Source organism: Cucumis sativus, chromosome 5 (genome assembly GCF_000004075.3).
Source record: "Cucumis sativus cultivar 9930 chromosome 5, Cucumber_9930_V3, whole genome shotgun sequence".
Taxonomy (NCBI): domain Eukaryota; kingdom Viridiplantae; phylum Streptophyta; class Magnoliopsida; order Cucurbitales; family Cucurbitaceae; genus Cucumis; species Cucumis sativus.
The window spans coordinates 20,633,389-20,656,888 of record NC_026659.2 but is presented as its reverse complement, the minus strand read 5'-3'; the positions used below and the strand labels follow the sequence as shown (position 1 = coordinate 20,656,888).

The window sequence follows — 23,500 nt, the reverse complement described above, 5'->3', positions numbered from 1 at the left end:
TATTGAATATATGCAGTAGTATATATGTGACAAATTATAAACATAAATTTATTATTCAGTGATATATACCATAGTATATACGAATGACGAAACATTTAATAAAAATTATATGTCGAAAATGACATGAAGATGAACTGAATAATAAAAAATTAAACAAAATAGAAGGAATATGAATAGAATATATGCTACGGAACGGAAGAATAACAATTTTTTTAAAGAAAAATATATGCTACGAAATGGAAGAAGAAATAATTTACGAAACGAAAAATGAAAGAAAAAAAAACTAACTGTATATTTTGTAGCAAAAATCGAAATGGAGAAAGAAAGTAATTTTTTGAAATACAAATGAGAGAAAAGGGGACGCCAGAGTTAATGGAATAAAATCACAAAATTAAAGGAGGAAGAAGACACAATTGTTTGCCGACGTCCGAATAAATTTCACAAATTCAATACGAGATGAAAATAATGATACACAATTATATTTAATTATTCACTAATTCTATATTAAAAAATTATTTTATATTAAATTAATAAACTATTTCCAATTAATTTTCACAATAAAGTTATACATTAATTAATATCATAAATAAGGATGTTAGTATTTAGATAATAAATGGAATATAATCTAATTAAGGAAACAAAATATCATAAATAAGGATGTTAGTATTTAGATAATAAATGGAATATAATCTAATGAAGGAAACAAATTGAGTTTAATTTTAAAAATCCGATATAATTAATAATATAAATAAGGTTATAATTGTCCTAAAAATATACGAAATTCTAATCAAGAAAATAAATCTTAATTTAGGACATTTGTAAAATTTCGTAGTAGATTTAGATCTTTTCTGTAACACTCCAAAAATATTAAGTTAATTTTTTTTTTGTTATATCGGATTTTGGGTGTTATGTGTGAAATTGTTTAAACTGTGGAGGTTAAGTGTTTGGAAAGGTACGTGGTTAATTTTGTCATTTGGGATTTCATTATTAAAATTTCGATTTTTGAATTGGTTGGTTGGTGAATTAAAGGTGTAAAGTTGGAAGTATTATGAGTAATTATTGTTAGGTGTCCATTGTAGAAAAAAAGATTATGTATGAATAAGGATAGTTATATTATGGTATAATATTATTATTAAAAGAGGTATACTATGTTGGTGGAAAAAAAATAATTAATTAATTAAAGGTGATGGAATGGGTTTAGGTATATTAGTTAATGAAGAGAGAGACGACGTTAATTGGAATGGAAGGAGAAAAAGGAAAAGATGAGTGATTTGGGGAAAGTAAATAATAAGAGTAATGGTATTATTAATATTACGGTGTATATTTAAAACCACATGTGGTGCATGCCAAGATTACTATTCTATCTTCTTCCTAAAGAAAAAAACCCTAACCGTTGCCCCTCTTCACGGTACATCTCCGATCACCCTCACAAGCGCTTCATCTCCGTCATCTCGGTTGCAACCCTCTCCGTTCGCTCCGAAGTTGAAGCATTCACCATACGTCTGTCGAAGCCTCTTCCAGTCAAGCCCTTTTTAGGTTTAGCCTCTTGCAACCTTTTGAGCCATTTTGGTGAGTTGGTATGGGTTTGGTAGACCCAACTAAAATATTGTTACCTTAGATGAAATTTGTATTTTTGGAATAAGTTGATTTATGGTTGCTTGAACATTCAACAGAAATTGGTGGAATTGGGACTGTGAATTTTTCATTTAAGGTGGTGTTGGATTCAACCTTAGTCTTAGACTAAGTATGGTTAAGTTTGGATGTCTACTTAATAAGTAATGAGTGATAGTTGACAAATTTACCAATTTTGTGTATGTGTTTAGGCTTAGAACTGTAATTGAGAATTTGACCGCCAAACATAGAGTTAGTATTTTAGTAAATCCCCAAGTAAGAGATTTCCCCTATATTACCGACTTTAAAGTTGCATGTGTATCTTGTATATTCTGTATTGTTTAGTGGTGTAACTAAGAGAGATGTAATATGACCATTTGAGATAACCGTACTTCGGTAACCCTTTCATGATTGACGAGATGCAGCACCATTGGTTTATCATATGATTATATGTTATTTTGAGTTATGTCTGTTTGAGCTAAGATGTTGGTGTTATGTTGAGCATGTATAGTCTATTATGTTGAGCATGTATAGTCTATAGTGTCCTATTAGTCTGCCTGTTAGAGTCTTACCACGAGGGGTCCATTGAGGTCCCCTATATATATATATATATATATATATGCATGTGTGGCTAGTTGAGATGTGATTCGACAAGATCACTTGCAACCTGACACTCCTTTAGGGTGATTCCTTCGGGTCCACCGAGAGCCCAGTTCAGTCCCGGTGGGGCCACTGGATAGTGTGCGTTTGGGAGCATAATAGCGTGTGGTACTTTATTACAGGACTCTAACGAGAGACTAATAGACACATAGTGAGACAATAGTGGGCCTCTTATTGAGTATCTCACTCTCTTAAATGTTTAATTTTCAAGTAAGGGGAGAGGCAAGGACAGGCCGGCGAATGATAAAAAGTGGTCCACAGGGAACTCAATTTTTCTTCTGCATTTATATTACAATAGTTATATTTTCATAGGTTTATTTCAGAACTCCGATTCAACTATTTTAAATATTTTTTTCTACTTTTATGGGCCCAAACTATTTTGATTAGTAATTTTTAATAGCTTATTTATTTTTATTATATAAAGTTTTTCCTCAAATTTTAAATTATTTTCTTGTATATTTATAAATTAAAAAAAAATCTATACTTATTTAAATAATTAATGACCTCAACTTACTACTTACTAGGAAAGTTGGAAAGTTAGGTTGTTACATTTTCACTAAATCTCTCCAATTTTTGGGAGAGGTGTTATAGTCGATTCGATTTTCTTTGTTCTTAGTTCAACCAAGAACCCATTCGAACCGATCAGTTTTATAAAAAGAAAATTACATTAGATGACAAAAAAAAATTAAAAAAAACAGTCCATAGCACCTATTTTTTACATATTACGAATATGTCAAATAATTAAAGATATCAGATGAGTGTCGAAGAGCTATCAAAGGGTTATTCACTTTTAAATTTGTTATTTTTGCAATTTAGAAAATGTAGTGACATTGTAACGGCTCGAAAAATTAAGATAATTTTTAGAGATAATTACCTTAGTTTTGTTTAATTATGTTTAATTTATTGAGAGTGTATTTTGAACATTATTTGATTTTGTGGACATTGAAATTAATTAGATATTTGTTGGATGAATATTTAATTAGTTAGAGGATTTGAATTTGAGTGTTTGTTGAGAATTTGATTTAATTTTATGTTATGAGATTTAAGTAAAATTATGAAAATTATTTGATTTTATGAAAATTGGAATTTATTTAAATAATCTGGATGTTATTTAATTAAATAGAATGGGGGAAAATTTTGTTAGAGATTTGATAATTATATGTACGTATAATGAAAAATAGTAAAGATAATTCTATTTATGGAAAATTAATTATTGTGGAAGATAATTAATAATTTAGAGAAAGAATATTTGGAAGATAATTAATAATTCGGACAAAGAATATTTGTTTAGAAAAAAAAAAAAACAATAATTATTTTGGTAAAGCAAAAATGTTCTTTGGATGAAGAGAGAGAAGATTTGATTTTTGGAATAAAAGTTGATTTGATTAAAAAATTTATTGAGAATAAAAAATTTAGCTGATTGTTTGAAAGTAGATAGCTAAACGATCACATAAGAGGATAAACGATATCGTATAGAAAGCTAAACAATCGTGTAGAAGATTGTATGGTAAACAATTGTATGAAAAGTTAACCATTTGTGTAAGAAATAAACGGTTGTTTGAAGATTGAAAGTTAAACTTTTGTGTAAGAGAGTAAATGATCATTTAGAAGTGTAGGAGGTTATCGGGTATAAACGATCGTGATAATATAGAAAGCTAAATAATTGTATGGGTACAAAATATGATAGTATAACAACATCTTCATTAGAAAAGAATTAATTATAACTCACCCTAGTCGGACTTAGCATGAGAAGAAGATGAATGTTCGTTTATTGTATGCTTTACACTGTACTTTTTTCTACTTCTTTTAATTATTGAACTTGTGATGTCTGTTTATTGTACACTTTACATTGGATTTTTCCTTTTTCCTTTTGGACGGTAGAAAATTAGTTTGAACTAGATTTTTGAAAATTTGAATTTGTGAAAGTTGAACAAGTTAAGTACAACAGTTTTAAACTTTACAAACATTAGGAATGAAAAAAAGAACAATACAATCTGATAACTTAACTCACATTTTACGGGTTAGGTTGGAAAATTAATTCCAGGTGCCAACTCAACCAACCTAAAAATATAAATTGGGTTAAGAAGGTCTTCCAATCCAACCCGTTTACATCCCTACAATATCCCATATATATAAAATAAAATGGAATTGTCATATATATCTTCATTTCTTGTCTCTATCAATTCTCTCTCCTTTCATTTTCTCTAGTTTTATTCCATATTCATATCTATGTTTATATCGTTATATACGTGCTTATCCCATGATGATATGATCAATTTTGATATTTTTGATATTTTAATAAATTCTATGAAATTTCCAAGTTTTGATGGATATTTTCTTTTATTTTAGCTTCTCCTATTCATTCTGCCATACTTATTTATTAGCATTTTGCCTATTTTTATAACAAATATTTAAATAAATAACTCAAACAACCTAATCTAAATATTTCTATGGTTTAGTTAAGTTGGGTTCATTATTAAATAAAGAGTTTCTACTTGCTTGAGTTGTAGAAACCTTAAACCCAAAAAATTATTTAGTTATATCTAAAAAGTGATATATTCAATGTATTTGATCCATAAACACCTCTAATCTTATCGGTAGTGATGTAATTTTTAACACTATGAAAAAAAATAACTTCCTAAATATATCAAATTTGAGATGATTAAGAATTTAGTATTTACTATTGTTGAAATACTACGGAGTACTTAAAAGATTTATACCCTAATAAAAAATATTTACACTTTCCTTTCTCGAGCCAAAAAAATTTAGTCTTTTAACCATACTAGTAAGATATATGTGCATGACACGTAGAATGTGTAGCTCTAGATTATAGTAAATATTGGATGCATATGTTTAGATTGGACTAAATTTAAAAGTATGGAATTCAAAATAAAATAGAAGTGGATGTACATGGAAAGAATATATTTACAATAATTAGATTAAAATATAAGAGTTTAAATGTAAGACGTAACATATCAAAAAAAGATTTCTTTATAAACAATTTTTTTTTTTGTCCAATCTGAAAGTACTTATTGTCACCTACGTGCTTGATCCAAACTTTTGTTGTCTTCATTGAAATTCCTCTAGATAGTGCAACATAAAGTCGTCCATGAGAAAACACATTTTCAAGAAAATATATTCAATTGTTTGTCCTTTAATTGTCATTGCAAAGTATAAATAACGAATGGAGAAATTGTTTTCTCTTGAACTTGAATGGATATTCATTCTCATTTGGTGAGCTTAATGATATTCGTAGAAGAAAAACTTGTTTTCGTGCATGATCACCTATTGCTATTTCAGCATGTATAATATTTTTGCTAAATGATCGACATGTCAATCTTGTCCCATGACAAAATCCATTGGATGGATGCAAATTTCTCAATAACAACCTTGGTTGAAAAAAAAATCAAGAAAGTTTTTTATATGGTAGAAAAAATGTTACAAAATCTTTTCATTTTAAGTCTTTAAATTTGTATTGTTGATTAGAATTAATAAGATATTTAATTTTTAATTAATTTTTAAAATGTAAATGAAAAACCATTTGCATTCAACCTTTGACATTGTACGTACTAAACTTAAGTATAATTAATTCAAAAATTAGCGAGAGAGTGAGTCTTTTATAATTTTTTATATTACAAAAGAAATTTAAAATGAATTCACCATAAAACCAAAGAATGATTTAGAACATGAACTAAACTCAAGGATACAATAGGGAGAAAAAAAGTTTCTCCACCTTCAAGCTTTTATATATAACATAGATATCATCCTCAAATCTTTCAAAGTCCAATAAATTCAAATCTTCATTTGTTGATATTAATTAAATAAAGAAAAATATTAGAAGCATAAATTTGAAAATAAGGAATTAAAAGTGGGTGAATGGTAGCTTTTTGAATTTACAAGTTCTTTTATTTTTAAATATAGCAAAAATTAAAATTAAAAAAAAAAAAAAAAAGTTGAAACTATTTAAAAAAAATATAACAAGTTCTATCAAATTCTTTTTAGTTTATTTAAGTTTTTTTATTATACTATGTAACTTGTAAATAGTTAATTTTTTTATTATCTATAGAAATTTCTCTTTTTTAATTAATTACTTTTTGTTTAATATTGTGTGAATAGAAGATTTTTTTTATTGCTATATTGTCATATAATATGTTGCCAATGGAAATTTTTTCCAATTTATCTATTTTAAAAGTCACATCAATCCACGTCAGAGTCTTTAACTTAATAAAAAGTTACATAGTTAGCCACTAAACATTACATTATACTTAGAAAATTTTATTAATTTATTTACAACATGCTTATGGTAAATTGAAATTTTTTGTTAGAAATTTAAAATTAAGGTCTTTTGATCTATTGAAAAATTTACTTGGTACTATAAAACTTTCATAAATAATTCTTATTAGAAGATTTAACAAACAATGTGAACTATATATTAAGTTATATCAAATCATAGGAATAAAATTTTAACTTTTAAAATCATATAAACTAACTTTTGATTTAGAAGATGAAATTTACAATTTAATCTATTTAAAATGCATCACTTTATACCTTTTTTAAAAAAAAAATCTAATTGAATTTATAACATTAGATGGATATTGTATTATTAAACAATTTTAACATTTGTAAGTTTTAAAATTTAAATTCTGAAAAAGAAAATTGGAGTTGTCTGCAAAATACATATTAAGATTCCTAATGATCTCATAATTAGGTTTGTAAGCATAATATATTTAATCAAAGCTTTGTAAATATATTCTTACCAATCACTTTATGTTTGACAATCTTTTGATGCTGTGTGATCAATTAATTGAATGTAAGTAACCCTCTTGCTAAATAACTAGTTAATTTATACAAAATATTCCTAGCCATTTATATAAAGAATAATGTTGTAATTTCAAAAAAAATTTAGTAATGTCCTAAATTCTCAATATGAGTTCAAAAATATCCTTATAATTCCTAGTTTTGGAGAAAAAATCATTAGTATTTTAATATTATCCTCCGACTTTTAAAAATTTTGAAAAATGTTCTTAAAACTTTTAAAATATTAAAAAAATCATTTATTGTTATATGAACGACGTGGACGGTTAATATTGTGTTATTTCTCTATTTTTCATCTTTTTCCTTCTCATCTTTCTTCAATACTCTCTTACTCCCCTTTTTGTAAAATTTTTTAAATTTCTTTAATATAAAATAAAGGAATGTTAGCAAAAATAGCAAAAAAAAAAAATTATGATAATAGGACTATGTCACTACATTTTCTAAAAGTAAATTGCATTAAATGACAAAAACATTTAGAAGAAATAACACTTTATGACACAATTTTTTTGCATATTACGAATATGACAAAATTAGTGATATTAGACAGCTATCAGACAAAAGAACTATCATAGGACTATCAGATAGTCATCGCTTTTAAATTTGCTATGTTGCAAATTTTGAAAAGGTTGCGATATGAACTCTATTATCCTAATTTTTTTTTTTGTTATTTTTGTTAAAATTCATTTTCTAAATTGTGAAAGTAGAAAATTTAAAAGCAGATAACCCTCTGATAGTCCTCTGATAATCGTTTGATAGCCGTATGATATTACTAATTACTTGTTATATTTGTTATATTTTTAACAAACAAAAAAGAGGTATCATGAGCTATTTTTCTAAATGTTTTTGCTATCAATTGTGCAGTTTAGTTAAGGTACATAAACTATGATGAAATGAAAGAAGAGAATAAAGGGAGCACCAAGAAATTTTAGTTAGGACTTACATGTTTTTAACGAAGGTATTTGTTAGCAGATAAGTTCATGTGTTGATAGCTAAATATTTTTTTTATTTGACTAATTATTTTTGGTATGTTTTAAGTGAAATTGTGTGAAGCTTAAATTGTTTGAAACTTTTGAAAGTTTACAAAGTATATTAATTTTTTGGGCAGAAAGTACCTAGTTAGAGACATAAGTACAAATTTAACTAACTTATATTTTTTATTTGATCGAATTAACCGGACATAAATTTTTGTCAAACTAGAACCTTGAAACCTATATTGAGCTGGAAGTGATTCTAATTGTAACAAAGTGATGAGAATGCAAAGGAAAAGCCAAAATTTGAGAGTTAGTTTAAGGAATGAATAGGAAGCTCAATATAATTATCAAAAGGAATTGATTCGAAGCTATCTTCTCTAAACACCTTCTCGCTAGCTACTATTCCTTCATTTACTTCATAAAAATTAGATTCGATGACATCAATTGGTAGAACATTGAACGCCAACACTATAAATATGGAACCCGTTCCCATGCATATTATATTCAAAAGCAATTAAACATAGTCTGTTCCAAAGTATACATATCTGTCGTGGAAAGGTGTTAGCAATGTGTTCTAGGAATTTTGATGTTCCTCCAGTGCCAATTAAGGATATTGATTCTGCAGAAATTCAAGGATATGCAAGGTTTGCAACAGAAAGGCATAATGAAATTACAGGTGACAAACTGCAGTTCCAGAGGGCAATAAATGGGTTGGAACAGGGACGAAGGTTCGGTCAAATATGTTTCACGCTTGTGTTGGAAGCTATAAACTCTGGTGGATTTCTTTGGACTTATACAGCTATAGTATTTTACAATCAACGGGCAGCGTTACAACTCATGGAATTTGGACCTGTTCTTCCTGAGCATTTACAACACTAAACTAGCTGCTACTTAACAATATACAACCACATATATATATACCTATATATATATACCTATATATATATACCTACATATATATATATATATAAATAAAATAGAATTATGATACTTACCTTTGTTTCTTGTCTCTCTCAATTAGGTCTCTTTCCCTTTCATGTTCTCTAATCTTGTCCCGCATATATACATGTACTTCACTTTGTAAGGGCACTTATAAAAATAGCAAAAGAAATTATGATAATAAGACTCGTGTCACTACATTTTCCAAATTGTAAAAGTAGCAAATTTAAAACTGATAGTCCTTTAATAACAGTCCGATAGCTTTTTGATAACCCTTTGATAACGTTCGAATAGTCGTCTAATATCACTAATTACTTGTCAAATTCACAATATGCAAAAAAGAAAAACAAAAGGTGTAATGGGCTGTTTTTTCTAGATGTTTTTGTCATTTGATGCAATTTTCTTTTTGAACATGTAGTTATAACTACGATAAAATGAAAATTTCAATTTCAATGAATTTTGGACATTTCTTTTATTTTTTTACATAAAATTTGGATAAATCTTGAAACTTGGTGAAATTTGAAGGGAAATTTGGAAATTTGGAAATTTTTTTATTAGCTACATGGTAGATGAAAGGATGTTAAATTTAGTTAACCTATGGTCTTGGTTACATGTGTAATTTCACACCTCAATATCATCTCCCTACTATTAAAAGTTTATTAACGTCGTCTACTTTTTCTATTTTTCATTTCAGTTTTTCTCAATTATTTTAGTTGAAACATTATTCATTTAGGAAGAAGATGATAATTGAAAGAAACCACAAACCCTCCAACAAAATTGGGATGTTCCTGCATCTAAAAACTATCACAAGAAGTATTCATGAAAATTATTTTGCATTTTTGGTATCCCTTGGAAAGATATATGATCATCAACTGACATTGGAAAAAATTGTTATAATATCTTCTTAGATGACAATAATCTACCATAGACAATGAAATTAACCTGATGTTTAGAAATTGTTCCTGTCACGTATCCTTTGACATGTGAAATCATTGTGATAATCAGAAAATTGGCTATCTGTTGTAGCAGTATGGTCATTGATGGCAACAATAAAATATCAAAAGGTATATATATAATGACATCTTTTATTTGTGAAGAATATCTAAGCCATGACACTTTTATTGTTAAAGAAAACATTTGAACAATAACAATATGTTAACAAAATTTTCTTGTATCAGGACACATTACCCATGTTTTATAATTATGTCATTTCATACGTGATTTCCATCGTCAACTAATTCTATTTTAACACAAAATCAGTATTATAAAGATAAGTGAGAACTTTTCACCCACAAGAAAAATGGCCTACAACGATAGTTAAAGTTTGTCATAGTTAAGATTTTTGACAGTTTTTTTCAATGTCATTGTATAGTCTGTCAAAGAAAGACTATCTATGACCGTTTGAAAAACTGTCACAATAAGTGTTTTCATGACAGAAAATAAATGTCACATATCCACTATTATTACAAATAGTAAATGTTGTTATTATATATTTTTTATGACAATAAATAATTGTCATCAATTAACACAAATTACAGTAATTATCTGTCATTATTGCATATTGATATATCTGTTATGAATTCATATATTTTGACATTTTTTCTGTCAAGAATATGTCAATCATGACAATTATTAAATGTCAATAAAACACCTAGCATGATTATAATTAACTGTCAAGAATGCCTTTATCTTGACAATTTTTTGTTTTAAAAAAAGCAAATGTCCTCTATTCTACATTTTTTTTTCTTGTCATATTTTTCTTGTTGCTCTACCATTACACAGACTAGTTCAATCACAAAGTACTATGCAACACACGCATATGAAAACAAACAACCAACGTTTTAATGTATATACATTATCATACACTTTGTAATATTTGTACAATTATAGGTAAAAGAATCTAGAGCATTGACGAAATGTTAGCTTTTTCTTATATTTACATTTTACAAACTTTAAAAATTTTCATATTAGACATAGAGTTATGTAGAACAATATGTTCATATGGTAGAAGTTTAGGGTATTGTAATTAATTATGTAATGACTAAGTATTATATGTATGGTTCAATGATATATGCAATTTGTTAAAGTTATTAGTTCTTTGATGGAAAGTTTTGACTGATTTAATTGTTTAATTTAATATGCGTAGTTTAGCAACTTTGTGTAATCTCAAAGGCACTACTTATATGTGTGTGAATGAACTTCAAAACATGTTTAATATAATTATATGAATATTTTAAATTGTACAATTTTTCATTTGAAAGAAAAAAAAAACTTAACATGCAAAATGTGTCAAGAATAAACATATTCTTGACGTTTATAAACTGTCAAGCATAATTTTACTTGACGCGTAAAAACTGTCAAACAAAAATCCTCTTATTCTTGACACTGGATTACTTGACGTGTAAAATGTTGGGATTGATGCTCTAAATCTTCTGATTTTATAGTTTGTAATTGTATATATTATACAAGCATTTTATTTATCTAATAAAATAAAGTGTGTGGAGACATACAAGTGGATCATGTTTAAATGATAACCTAAATGGTCTGTAGTAGATGGATAAGGCTGAATACCTTATTCTGGTGACACTACGAATACGGTCTGCTTTGTAGTTGTTACAATTGTTGTAAAGTGCTACAAATGATTTGATCATAATCATTCATGTCGAGACATTACAGCAGGGGTATTTTATACAAAGAGTTTGTATAAGATCGGACCACGAAATGAATAGTCTCTCTTATTAACACCGTTACTAGTTAAGACTACATTTAATAGGCCACTCTTATTAACACCGTTATTAATTCTCTGAATCAACCACAACAAAAGCTAGAGGCACAATTTGAGAATTTTCTTCAACGTACCAAAATATTTGACCTTACATTTACCAAAATATTTGTTCTTCAACGTTGCACCATCAACTAAAATAATTGGCACACAATAATTCCATGCATCAATTGAAGCTGCAAGGGCCATGAAATGGAACTTGAATCGACCTTCATTGTTTGATTCTTCAGTTGTATACGTTCCTAGTAATTATGTAAACAAGATATTAGAATGTGCATTTCCATAATGAGTAAAATACTTAATAGAGAATACATAGTATTTGATATATATATTATATCTGGGTTGTTTCTAATCGATGCACCCGTGAATGCTGCCAACATTGCATAAGAGTCCTCCGGGGTACCCCTAATGGAATTTAGTGCAATCTCACATCCTCTCCAAGCCTTATCATAACTTACATTTACCACATGATTAATCTTCATGTAATTAATAACATCAAAAGGACAACATGGAGCCTTGTCATTCATTTTAAAAAATGACTTTGTACACTCAGAAACAATTCAAGATGTTGCTTGCCTGTGATCATTTTTAACAATGTCAACGACACACAAGTGTGTATCCGTAAACTTACGAACAATTCAAATATCACTTTTTTTTAACACAGAGGCACGTAAATACCATGAACATGACAAATCTTTGCATCGGATGTCAAATGATGTGTGTGGTTGGACCTAACTGTAAGAATTCTTGAAATGAAGATGAGCATGGAACAAATACATCAACCACACGGTAATCAATATATGGAGAAGATTCTATCCATCTACCATAAAAAAAAAGTCTTCACATGTTGCATTGTCATTATAAGAAACGGTAGAGGATAAAGTAAAGAAATTCTAAGACAGTCCACAGCTGTTCTAAAAGAATTTCAAAACAGGCGTACGATAAATGCGAACAATAAAATTGACAGCTGCCGTGAAAGAATTCCAAAATTGAAAACAAATTCATTCGAATATTGTTGTACCTCAAAATAAAAGTCAGATTAAAAAACTACGTAGGAAAATTGATATAATTAAATAATTTCAGATAAAAATCATATTATTCTCACGACTTTTTTGGAATATTGACATTTGAATAATATTTTTTAGTGTTTTTGTGGTTTTAAATCAAACTTTAAAATCAATTTTTAAATGATAATAAATAATGTCTATGGAAAATATACTTCATTTAGCGATAATTCCATAAAAGGATTTTATTTCCCTAATCTCGATGGATTTAACGTGTGTATCATTAGTTTAATGAAAATTTCATCGTCTTATTCCCCTAAAAGGATTGCATTGCCATTATAATGCTTAACAATTTATTATTACTAATATGGTCAATCCGCTTATGAAATAATTGTTATATGCATAATTATAGAAAAAATACACTATTTATATAAAGTTGTTAGAGAAATTGCATAGGATAACATTTTGATAATATGATATAGCAATTATAACATATTGTTTTAGAATTTTGCAAATATGACAAAAATTTCACTTCTCCATCTTAAATTTGATATTATTCCTAAACTACCCTTCAATAATTTATTTTTCTTCCTCTTTTTAATGTCCTAGACATTATTTATTTATGCTTATACTTTTTAAGGCCCTAATTATTTGTTTATTTTTATAATATAAAAATTATTTATTCTTTCTGTCTTAATCTTAATTTTAAAATATCAATAATACAATAATTGTAATATGAATAATATAATACAATTATTGTTGATTGGAGTAATTTAACTTCATTTGTAATTTTTTTTTATTTTCTTCTATGTGTATTTTGAGTTGAATTTGATTCCAAATGATTTTGTTTTACTTTTTTACATTAATTTTTTGGTTTTACTTTGTCTCAGTTTCGTATGTCAGTGTTGTGATCTACTTATATTATATGTATTAGTTGGTTAATATACTTACTACGTGATTTTCATTTTTTCAAATTTTATTTAGTTCATTAGAATATTATTAAGTATATGAATGATGTAACTCAGTGTATAATTATCAAATATATCAACAGTATATTGTTAAAACATATCAGCAAAATGAATTATTATAAATTATATGAATCGAGTTTACAAGTGTATATCAAGTGTATAAGTAGGACTTCAAGCATATCAAGTGCATTTAATCAATCAATTGTATAAGTGAAGAATACTAAATGTATATGCAGTGTATCGGGTGTATCAAACATATATTAGTATGTTTCGGTATGAGTGTATCAAAGAGTATCAGGTGTATCAAGTTTATCAATCAAATGTATCGGGTGTATCAAGAAGTATCAGGTGTATCAAGAAGTATAAGGTGTATCAAGGGGTGTATTAGGTGTATCAGACGTGTATTATGTGTATCAGACGTATATAAGGTGTATCAAACGTATATTAGTAATGAGGGTATTTGTGACATTTTACCTATAGGTTGGATTTCGTTTTTGCCATTTTCACAAATAATAAAATGCGTGTGATATGAACTTAATTATTATAACTTATTTTGTGATTTTTGCAAGTGTCCTTTATCTCAAAAATTAACATTTATTTGTTTTTGAAGCAAATCATTAATTGTTAAAGGGCCTAAACATGATCTAACAAAAATATCAAAATGTGACCTTCCAAATTTTGGAGACCAAATAGAAAATAAACACGTTTTACAAAAGCCACTAGTGGAACTTGCAATTAATAAAATTAACAAAACAATGGAGAAGAGCCATGGCAGGGGGAGAATAGGAACTGAAAATGGGGCACCAATTTCCATTCATACCGTTCTCCTTCATCCTCTTCCTTTTTGCTCTTCCTCATCAATCTGTTCTCTGCAAAACCTTGAAGCGGGATGGTACTTTCTCTTCTCCTTCTTCTTTCCCACTCTTATCAAGCTAAATTCCGTTGAGTTTAACACTAGGGTTTTTGTTTTCTTGCAGTGAAAGCTTTGACTGAAATCAAAGCCTCTCTCGGCTGGAGAGTGGTGTATTCCTGGGTAGGAGATGATCCCTGTGGTGCTTCTCACCTTCCACCCTGGTCCGGCGTTACCTGTTCCACTCAAGGAGATTACAGAGTCGTCACTGAATTGTAATTTCCAATTTTTCTTCTCTTCCTTGTAATTTAACTACTGAAATGTTCAGCTACTTCTCGACAAGTTTTGTTTCAGGACTAGTTTCATTTTTGTTTGTCATCATTTCTTTGCAGAGAAGTCTATGCGGTTTCTATTGTTGGACCTTTTCCTGTTGCGGTTACCAATCTCTTGGACCTTACTAGGCTGTGAGATTTCTTCTTTCCTTAATCTTCATTTTATCATTTTCATGTACCGATGAAATAATGAATGGGGAGATAGACTGGTAATTTCGCCATTGTCGTTGAAAATTTCCGAAGAAAATATGATAATTCCTGGGCAGTTTAGGGATATGATTTCGTTTATTTTTTCATTAATCTTACATTGTTTATGTTTTCTGATAATGAGAATTCCGTTTCCAGTTAATATTCTAAAAAACTGCAGATATAATGCTTTCTTTGTTTAGTTTTAAATTTTCAAAAAACAGTCTTGAAATCGTAGCCAAATTTTCGTAAATAAAAAACAGTTTTTTTAAAAACTATTTATTTTAGTTCTTAAAATTTGGCTACAATTTTGAAAACAAATTTGAAAGTCGATTGAAAATAAAGAAAGATGTTAGCAAATGGTTATAGTTTTTTTTTTCTCTCTATAATAACAACTTTCATAAGGAAAAAATGAAAGAATAAAGGGCATACAAAAAAAAACAAGCCCACCAAAACACGGGACCAACTAAGTAAAATATTATCAATGGAATAATTACAAAAGGTTTTCAAAATCGAAGCCCAAAGGGACATGTGAAATCTAACCAAATCTCATTATGCTCAATCTACCTACCATGAATCGCCCGTTCCTCAATCAGCAAATGATTAGTCTTTTAAACAGAAATTTTATTCTAATGCAATTCCCACCGAGTGACGAGTAGAATCCTTTGAGGCTATTTAAATACGTGACAGTGTATTGTAAGTCATCCTTGCTCCACGATCAATTAAAATTCTACTCTTCGTTACTCTGATTCGAACTGTGGCCTTCTGATGTACAAAGTAGTTTTGTTAGTAGACAATTGTTGCATTTTCATCCATCACAGTCAATGATTCAGTATATGGTTATTATCATTATTGCAGTTATATAAACATCTCTTGCCTAAAATCACATCTAATGTAACTTATTTTAGATTCATCAACTTTTTGTTAGGATTTAAATGAAAGATGGTGAAGGGGAGAATGGACTCCTATCTCTTCAAATGCTTACGATGTGTATGCCTGTGTTTGTTCTTATAACAGGGATCTTCATAATAACAAGTTGACTGGACCAATTCCTCCTCAAATTGGACGGTTAAGACGTCTCAAAATACTGTACATCCCTTGCACTTTTTTCCTGTGATTTTTTCTGATTCCTGTTTATTTTAAAAGAGTTCAAAGTCCAATGTTTCTGTAGATGGCATATTATTTTAGGAAATAAAAAAAAGAGAAAAAAAAAACAGTTCCAATATGGTTTCCTTTTTCAAGAAAAAGAATAGCTTGCTAAACCGAATGTCAATAACAATTAACAAGCAATTACGTGCATGTCATGAAGATTATGGTTCAAAAGTTTGGTCGTTGCTGACCATTTGTTGATGTATTATTTTAATTATAGTTTTGCAAAATTCCGTTCACAGGAATTTAAGGTGGAATAAACTTCAAGATGTCATCCCTCCTGAGATTGGTGCACTAAAGGGCCTAACTCATTTGTAAGTAATTTTAATTTCGGGTATAAATTGTTTTACCAATTTCTTGCATTTTAATCTATTCATTTCTGTTGCAATTTTGAGCTTATGCAGATATTTGGGTTTCAATAATTTCAAAGGAGAAATCCCCAAAGAACTTGTTACTCTACGGGAGCTCCGCTATCTCCATTTAAATGAAAATCGCCTTTCAGGGAAAATTCCTCCTGAACTGGGCACCCTACCCAATCTTCGGCAACTGTAAACTTCTGTTCTTTGGACATTTTCTTTTCTTTATCGAAAGTTATGCATCGCTTTTTAATGTTTGACCTGTCATTTGGATTTTGTAAAGGGATCTTGGCAACAACCATTTAGTAGGAACCATAAGGGAGCTGATTCGCCTTGAGGGCTGTTTTCCATCACTCCGCAACCTGTAAGTTAATTGAAGTCAGGGCGTGTCATATTCAATTTTGTTTCCTTAAATACTTCATCAGCTAGTTTATTTCTATTTTCCATGTAGGTACATCAACAATAATTATTTTACGGGAGGAGTTCCATCACAGCTTGCAAACCTGACTAACTTGGAAATTCTGTAATTTGGTTATCTAAAAATTCGCGCTTTTGTTCTCAAGTATATTACATCAGTTTTATCTAAACATTTTGTTTTGTTTGTTTGGTTTAGGTACCTCTCCTACAACAAGATGTCTGGGATAATACCACCTGGGGTTGCTCATATACCTAAGTTGACCTATCTGTAAGTCTTTTTTTTATCCTTCTTCAGTTGTATTTGGTTTAATCTATGACATTTCTCAGCTTGCAACTCTAAAGAAGTTATCGAGTGCAAATTTTTCTCTTTCTTTCAACTAACAACTTGCGATAATAAAGAATACAGTTCTTCATAAATTGTTTCCCAAAATAATAAGTATGGATGAAACCTATTAGACGTATTCAATTGTGAAGATCATGAAGATTGATTTGCTTCCTTACGTCAATAAAAGAATTCAACAAAGTACAGACCACTCTTCTGTTATAAATCTTTCCACGATCGTCATTTATTGTTATACATGTCAGTTATTTTTTTTCTTCTTTACAAAGTCAGTGTCTTTGCAAGTATCTTCGTATCATTTGTGTTTTGTTTTCCATTAAATTTTGTTTACCAACTGTGAAAATTTTAATTCTAGGTACTTGGATCACAACCAATTTAGTGGAAGAATCCCTGATGCCTTCTATAAACACCCATTCTTAAAAGAGATGTGAGTTAATTCTACATTCGAACTTCATATCAATTTTCATTCTGTAGATATGTTTCTCCAAGGTCTTGCTGTTGATAGGTACATTGAAGGAAATGCATTTCGGCAAGGTGTGAAGCCAATAGGTTTCCACAAGGTTCTTGAAGTTTCTGATGCTGAATTCCTTGTTTAGTTAGTAAGTTGAACAGGGACTGCTTACACAGTGGATTCGATTTCCCTCAGCATGGTAGACATCTCGTTGAAATGGTATCCTTGTGTAGAAGCTATGCTAATCTTTTTGTATCGTTTCATTTTTATGTAATGCCTCCGAAGGGAGTGGAAATCTTGTTTGTGCACGTACATCCAAATAGCCGAAATCTGTATTTGATGTTGTCTTTGTTATAAACTTCATGGAAGAACTAGGTAAAGGTTGGGATGTTTGTAATGTATATAGAAGCATGATTCAGTTTTTAGATTAAACTTTACTTTAAATGATGTTCTTCATGTTAAGTGATGCATCATTGTTGTGTTTGGTTTAGGGGTACTATTTTTTAAAAACAATTAAATTAATTGTCGGAAAATTGCATTAGATGACAAAAAAATTTGGAAAAAACACAGTCCTAGTGTGTTACGGTCATATTTGTTCAAAATGTGTTTGCCTATGGTTGTATGCTTCGAATATTCCTAGTTTATCTTATTTTTTATGTCTCGTATCTAGTTTAGATAGTTGTCTTTCATTTTAAGTCATAAAGTTTGGGTGTGACGTTTCGACATTTTCATATGCAAGCCTACCAGACATAAATATACTTTACATAATTGTAGTCAAATGAGTTATTATTTAACATAAAAATATGGTCTAATTTACTTGTTCAGCTCTCCTTGCAATAGGAAGAAAATAATTTTAAATAAAGAAGGGAAGAAGGACATTTTCAAAATGATAGTTTAATAATAATAATAAGTTTGAAAAAAAATCAAACCAACAAAAATAAAAGAATGAGAAAATGTATTTTTAAAAAAATTGTTAGTTAAAGTAAGAGCATATTTATAATGACTTAGAAAAAATGGTTATTCAAATGTTCATTTTTATTTGAACACTTTTTATAAATATTTATTAAAATAAAAATGTAAATGTATTTGACAACCTTCATTTAAAATGCTTTTATTAAAAAATTTCAAGTTTGATTCAGGTGATTGGAGGTTGGTAGGTGACGGTGACCAAAGTTAGTTGTCAAAAGTTTTGTTGGTGGAGTTGCTGACAGTGGTGGTCGAAGATTGACCAAGGATGGTCATTGAAAGTGGTGTATGAAAGTTGCCCGACAAACTTCACAACCCTTGAAAAAACACCCACTTAGGGTTGAAGAATATAGTAACTAGTGTTATTTGAAATTCCAATCCTAATCTCCAACTAAAACTAAGTCATACCCCAAACAAAGAGTGGACTATTATAGCTCACTCCACTTCGCTCCACTATGTCCAAAACATGTTCATATAGACTTTAAAGTTAAATCTTTTGATATAATGTTGATATGTTGATTACTATGGGATATATTGCCGATATACTATTAACATTCTCAAACAAGTTGTTTGATATGTGTTGATATATTGTTGTCATATTTATCGATATTTTTGAAAGCTGCTTGATATGTACTTGTAAACTTTTTTATATACTTGAAATTCTTTAATACCTTGACTAGATATATTATTGATATTTATATTTTTGAAAGTTGATAATTGATTTATGATGTAAATGGAATAATGATTATTGTTAGATATATTATCAATACACTTGTGTTTTACTCAAGTATTTACTAATTGAATGCTTTGATACACTCATGTCTTATATCTATCTAATATATTGCTGACTTATAAAGTGAAACAAACAAGCTTTACTTCTTTACTCCAAATAACCTACTGATTGAATCTTGATTATTGTTAGATATACCATTGTTACAATTCTCTCTTCCTTCAAGTATTTACTAATTGAATGGACAATACACCCATGTCTTATATCTCATATATTACTGATTTACAAAGGGAAATACACAAACTTCACTTCAAAATAACTTACCGATTAAATGTTAATTTTTGTTAGATACACAGCTAATAAGCTCATATCATACTTGCAGTATTTACTTATTGATATATGGTATGCTCATGGTTTATGTCTTCAAAACAATTTTACAACTTCTCCATTATGATATTCATATATTCTAACTAAACATTTAAGTTAAACTCGAGAGAGAACACATGTACATGAGGCTTCTAATCTATGATTGACAATACATGAATTTTAAGGGTTAGTCAATTGATACAGTTCATCCATTACAAAATCAACACCCTATGATGTGTCTCTACCTCAGTTTCATCTTGTTTGTCACCCTTTACCACTTTCTTTAGTTTAGGTCTTTATAAAGAATAAGCGTCCTAAATAAATCTGGAAAGATTTCTGCAATGACTAAAATAATTAATCACCAAATCTCCAAAGATCGTTCTTGAACAGTTTACTATATTATAATTTGACGTGTGCATTTGTACGAATCAATATCCAATGTGAGCGGTTGATATTATACCTTCAAGATCAGCTTCAACAATCTGTTTATTCAACTCTTCCAAAACCAAGTGTATATTATCAATGTGGCGGTGTGTCTTTTCCCCTGCAATGAATTCATTGACAACCCCATTTACTTTGATAGAGCTGCAACCAGGTACCTTCTCAACCCCTTTCAACTTCATCATGTTCCTCACTCTTTTAGCATCCTCATGCTTCCCCAAAGCAGCATACATATTTGAGAGCAAAACATAAGCCCCACTATGCCTTTCCAGTTGGAACAACCTCTCAGCAGCAACCTCTGCCTGCTGCGTTTGCCCATGCTTGCAGCAAGCGCTTAGAAATGCTCTCCAAGCCACTGCTTCCTCTGAAGGGCTGGCTGTTTTAGGAAGCCTTTGAATCACTCCCTCTGCTTCCTCAAACCGCCCAACTCGACTCAGCAGGTCAATTACACACCCATAATGTTCACTCTTTGGCTCAATTTTGTGTACTGTAGACATTCTATTCCATATCCTTATACCTTCATCGACCATACCTGAGTTGCTACAAGCAGCCAAAACGGCTATGAAAGTAATGTTGTCAGGCTTTATTCCAGCCTTTTCCATCTCCATGAAGAGTTTGATTGCACCTTCTCCATCTCCATCCATTGCCATTCCGGAAATCATTGCGTTCCAACAAACATTATCTCTCTGAGACATTTCATTGAAAAGGTACTTAGCGAGGTCCAAATGCCCACATTTTGCATACATATCTATTAGCCCAGTGCTCACTCGCAGAGTTAATGGCAATCCTAGCCGACCCAAATACCTATGAATCCAAATCCCAGTATCAAGAGCTCCCATATGAGCACAAGCACTAAGGATTGTCACAATTATGGCTTCATCAGGCTCTACTTCAGTCAGCTGCATCAGACGGAACATGTGAAGCCCCTCCTTGAAGCAATTGTTCTGCACATACCCAGATATCATAGCACCCCATATCCCTGTATCTTTAACCGTAGCCATGTCAAACAACTCTCTTGCAGTGTCAACATCACCCATATTTGCATACCCATAAATCATAACCGTCCATGACACAGCACTTAACTCAGGCATTTCATCGAACACTTGTCTTGCACTTCTCATGTTGTCAAACGAGCGGTACATAACAAGTAAAGAATTCCCCACAAATTCATTCACTGCAGACCCCAATTTTATAGTACAGGCATGAATGGACTCTCCAAGGTGAATGTTAGTCATCCTCGCAGAAGCCTTTAGAACGTAAGGAAGAGTATAAGTATCAGGGTGGATCCCATTTCGAAAGATGGCAGAGAAAACAGCAATGGCGTTGAGAAATTCACCTCGAAGCAGAAGGGCTTTGATCATGGTGTTGAAGATGCAAATGGTGGGGTGTTGAATGTGTTGGAAGAGCTTGAATGCATGAGAAAGAGAGCCATTGCGGGATTCTGCACAAAAATTCAACAATCTGCTCAAAACGAAGTTGCTGTTGTGGAGGCCGGATTTAAGAACCTGGGCATGAGCTTGCTTTAGCTGGTTCATATTGATGCATTTGTGGAGCAACAAGAGACATCTTTTAGAACTACTTGACATGGGGAAACATCTGATCCTGATTTGATTTCTTCTTGAATTACACAGAAATGTAAAGACAGATTCACAATACTCTGTCAAACCATCAGAAATGGCTAATTTAAGGTTTTACATAGCACTTTTCAAAAACCCTTCAACTAGTTTTTTTTCTTCTCAATTTTAATTAATGTGAAAATATATAACCATAGAATAGATAGCCAAAATTTTAATCAAATCCAAACTATTAGAATGTAAATACTTTCCATTTTCTTCTATTTGTGTAAATTTTTTTAAAAAATTGTTTTTAAGATATCATTCATTTTGGTTAGTCAAGTTTGGAGTTATTCCGTTGGTCTCTAGATCCCAAACCATAAACTTTAATCCTAAATTTACCAAAGTGTTATAAATGGTTCATAACTTTAATTTTAATATTTAACTGGATGGGATGAGAACTTTTTTTTAGAACCTAAAAAGATTTAAAGAAAATAGTTAAATTATCTATTATTTCACAAATGTCTTAAATTTTTAATTATTATCTAAATTAACAAATCATTGTATTTTGAAACAATTTTAACCTTTATTTAATTATTTAAAAATAAATTATATCGGTAAATCTTAAATATTTTTTAATATTTTTGAAAATGTTGAAGAATGTTTTTCTTAATTATCATCTCATTTATCAATTGTATCTCAATTAATTATTATAATATATATTTTTATATTTATTAATGTAATATTTATTATTTGTTTATAATTTATCAAAATTATTTTTTCATTTCATCCTCAACACATTCTCCTTTTTCTTATTTCTATAGAAAAATAAATTTGTTTTTTCTTCTTTCTTTTTAATTTGGCGAATTTGAATTGGTTAGTATTCTTTTTTTCGTTTAGTGTTCTTTTAGTATAATATTTAATTTCCGTTTACTAGCATATAATTTTTTTCCTTAAAAAATTTGTTATTTCTACTTTAATTCATCTTCTTGTCGTGTTTGGTATACACGGATTATAGAAAATGCATTATGTTTTTTTTTTTACACATTTGGTATTGTATCTTTTGAAGTAAATTTTTGTGTTTTGTTACATATATACTCTTACATTTATTGGATAATAAGTTCACAGCTTTTTTTAGTTCTGTAATTTTTAATATTTAATTTATATATCACTACATACAAATACTATATAACGATTTAGTTCTTTTTTTTATCATTACATATATACATGTATTATGTGATTTGTTACATATACTACCTTATTATGTAATATTACTTGCATCTTATATCCAATAAGACATGTATAGTACCACTTCATATATACAATAAGATATATATAATAACATACAGTAATCAAAAATATTTTTCACTTCAATCATGTTCTTTGTTTTATTGTTTATCCTATAGCAATATTATGTTGTTAGTCATATAAATATTTATATCTTAAATATGTTGTAAACTACGTATTCCTTAATAATTAGTATTTAAAATATATATTATACATACATATTCTCACTTCATATAATTATATACCTTTTATTTATCATATATTTTTTTAAATGAATAATATAAACTATAATATACGAGTAAAATATAATATGTTTCTTATGTGAT

At 29.2% G+C, this 23,500-nt stretch overlaps 2 protein-coding genes and 1 non-coding gene across 3 annotated transcripts; 1 reads left to right on the top strand and 2 right to left on the bottom strand.

Annotated features, from left to right (window-relative positions):
- The first annotated feature begins 14,480 nt into the window (after nucleotides 1-14,480).
- On the top strand, nucleotides 14,481-18,293 carry LOC101208963 (probable leucine-rich repeat receptor-like protein kinase At1g35710). Its single transcript, XM_004143742.3, has 11 exons — nucleotides 14,481-14,642; nucleotides 14,728-14,875; nucleotides 14,993-15,064; nucleotides 16,136-16,207; nucleotides 16,510-16,581; nucleotides 16,672-16,815; nucleotides 16,907-16,987; nucleotides 17,075-17,146; nucleotides 17,237-17,308; nucleotides 17,736-17,807; nucleotides 17,886-18,293. The coding sequence occupies exons 1-11, from the start codon at nucleotides 14,546-14,548 to the stop codon at nucleotides 17,974-17,976; spliced, it is 993 nt and encodes a 330-aa protein (XP_004143790.1). The 5' UTR covers nucleotides 14,481-14,545; the 3' UTR covers nucleotides 17,977-18,293.
- On the bottom strand, nucleotides 18,022-18,121 carry LOC116404194. The gene has a single exon (XR_004217131.1). It is a non-coding gene; the product is annotated as a U6 spliceosomal RNA (small nuclear RNA).
- Nucleotides 18,294-19,947: 1,654 nt separating the features above from the next.
- On the bottom strand, nucleotides 19,948-22,117 carry LOC101218858 (pentatricopeptide repeat-containing protein At2g20540). The gene has a single exon (XM_004143780.3). The coding sequence runs from the start codon at nucleotides 21,918-21,920 to the stop codon at nucleotides 20,322-20,324; it is 1,599 nt and encodes a 532-aa protein (XP_004143828.1). The 5' UTR covers nucleotides 21,921-22,117; the 3' UTR covers nucleotides 19,948-20,321.
- Between the last annotated feature and the right edge of the window lie 1,383 nt (nucleotides 22,118-23,500).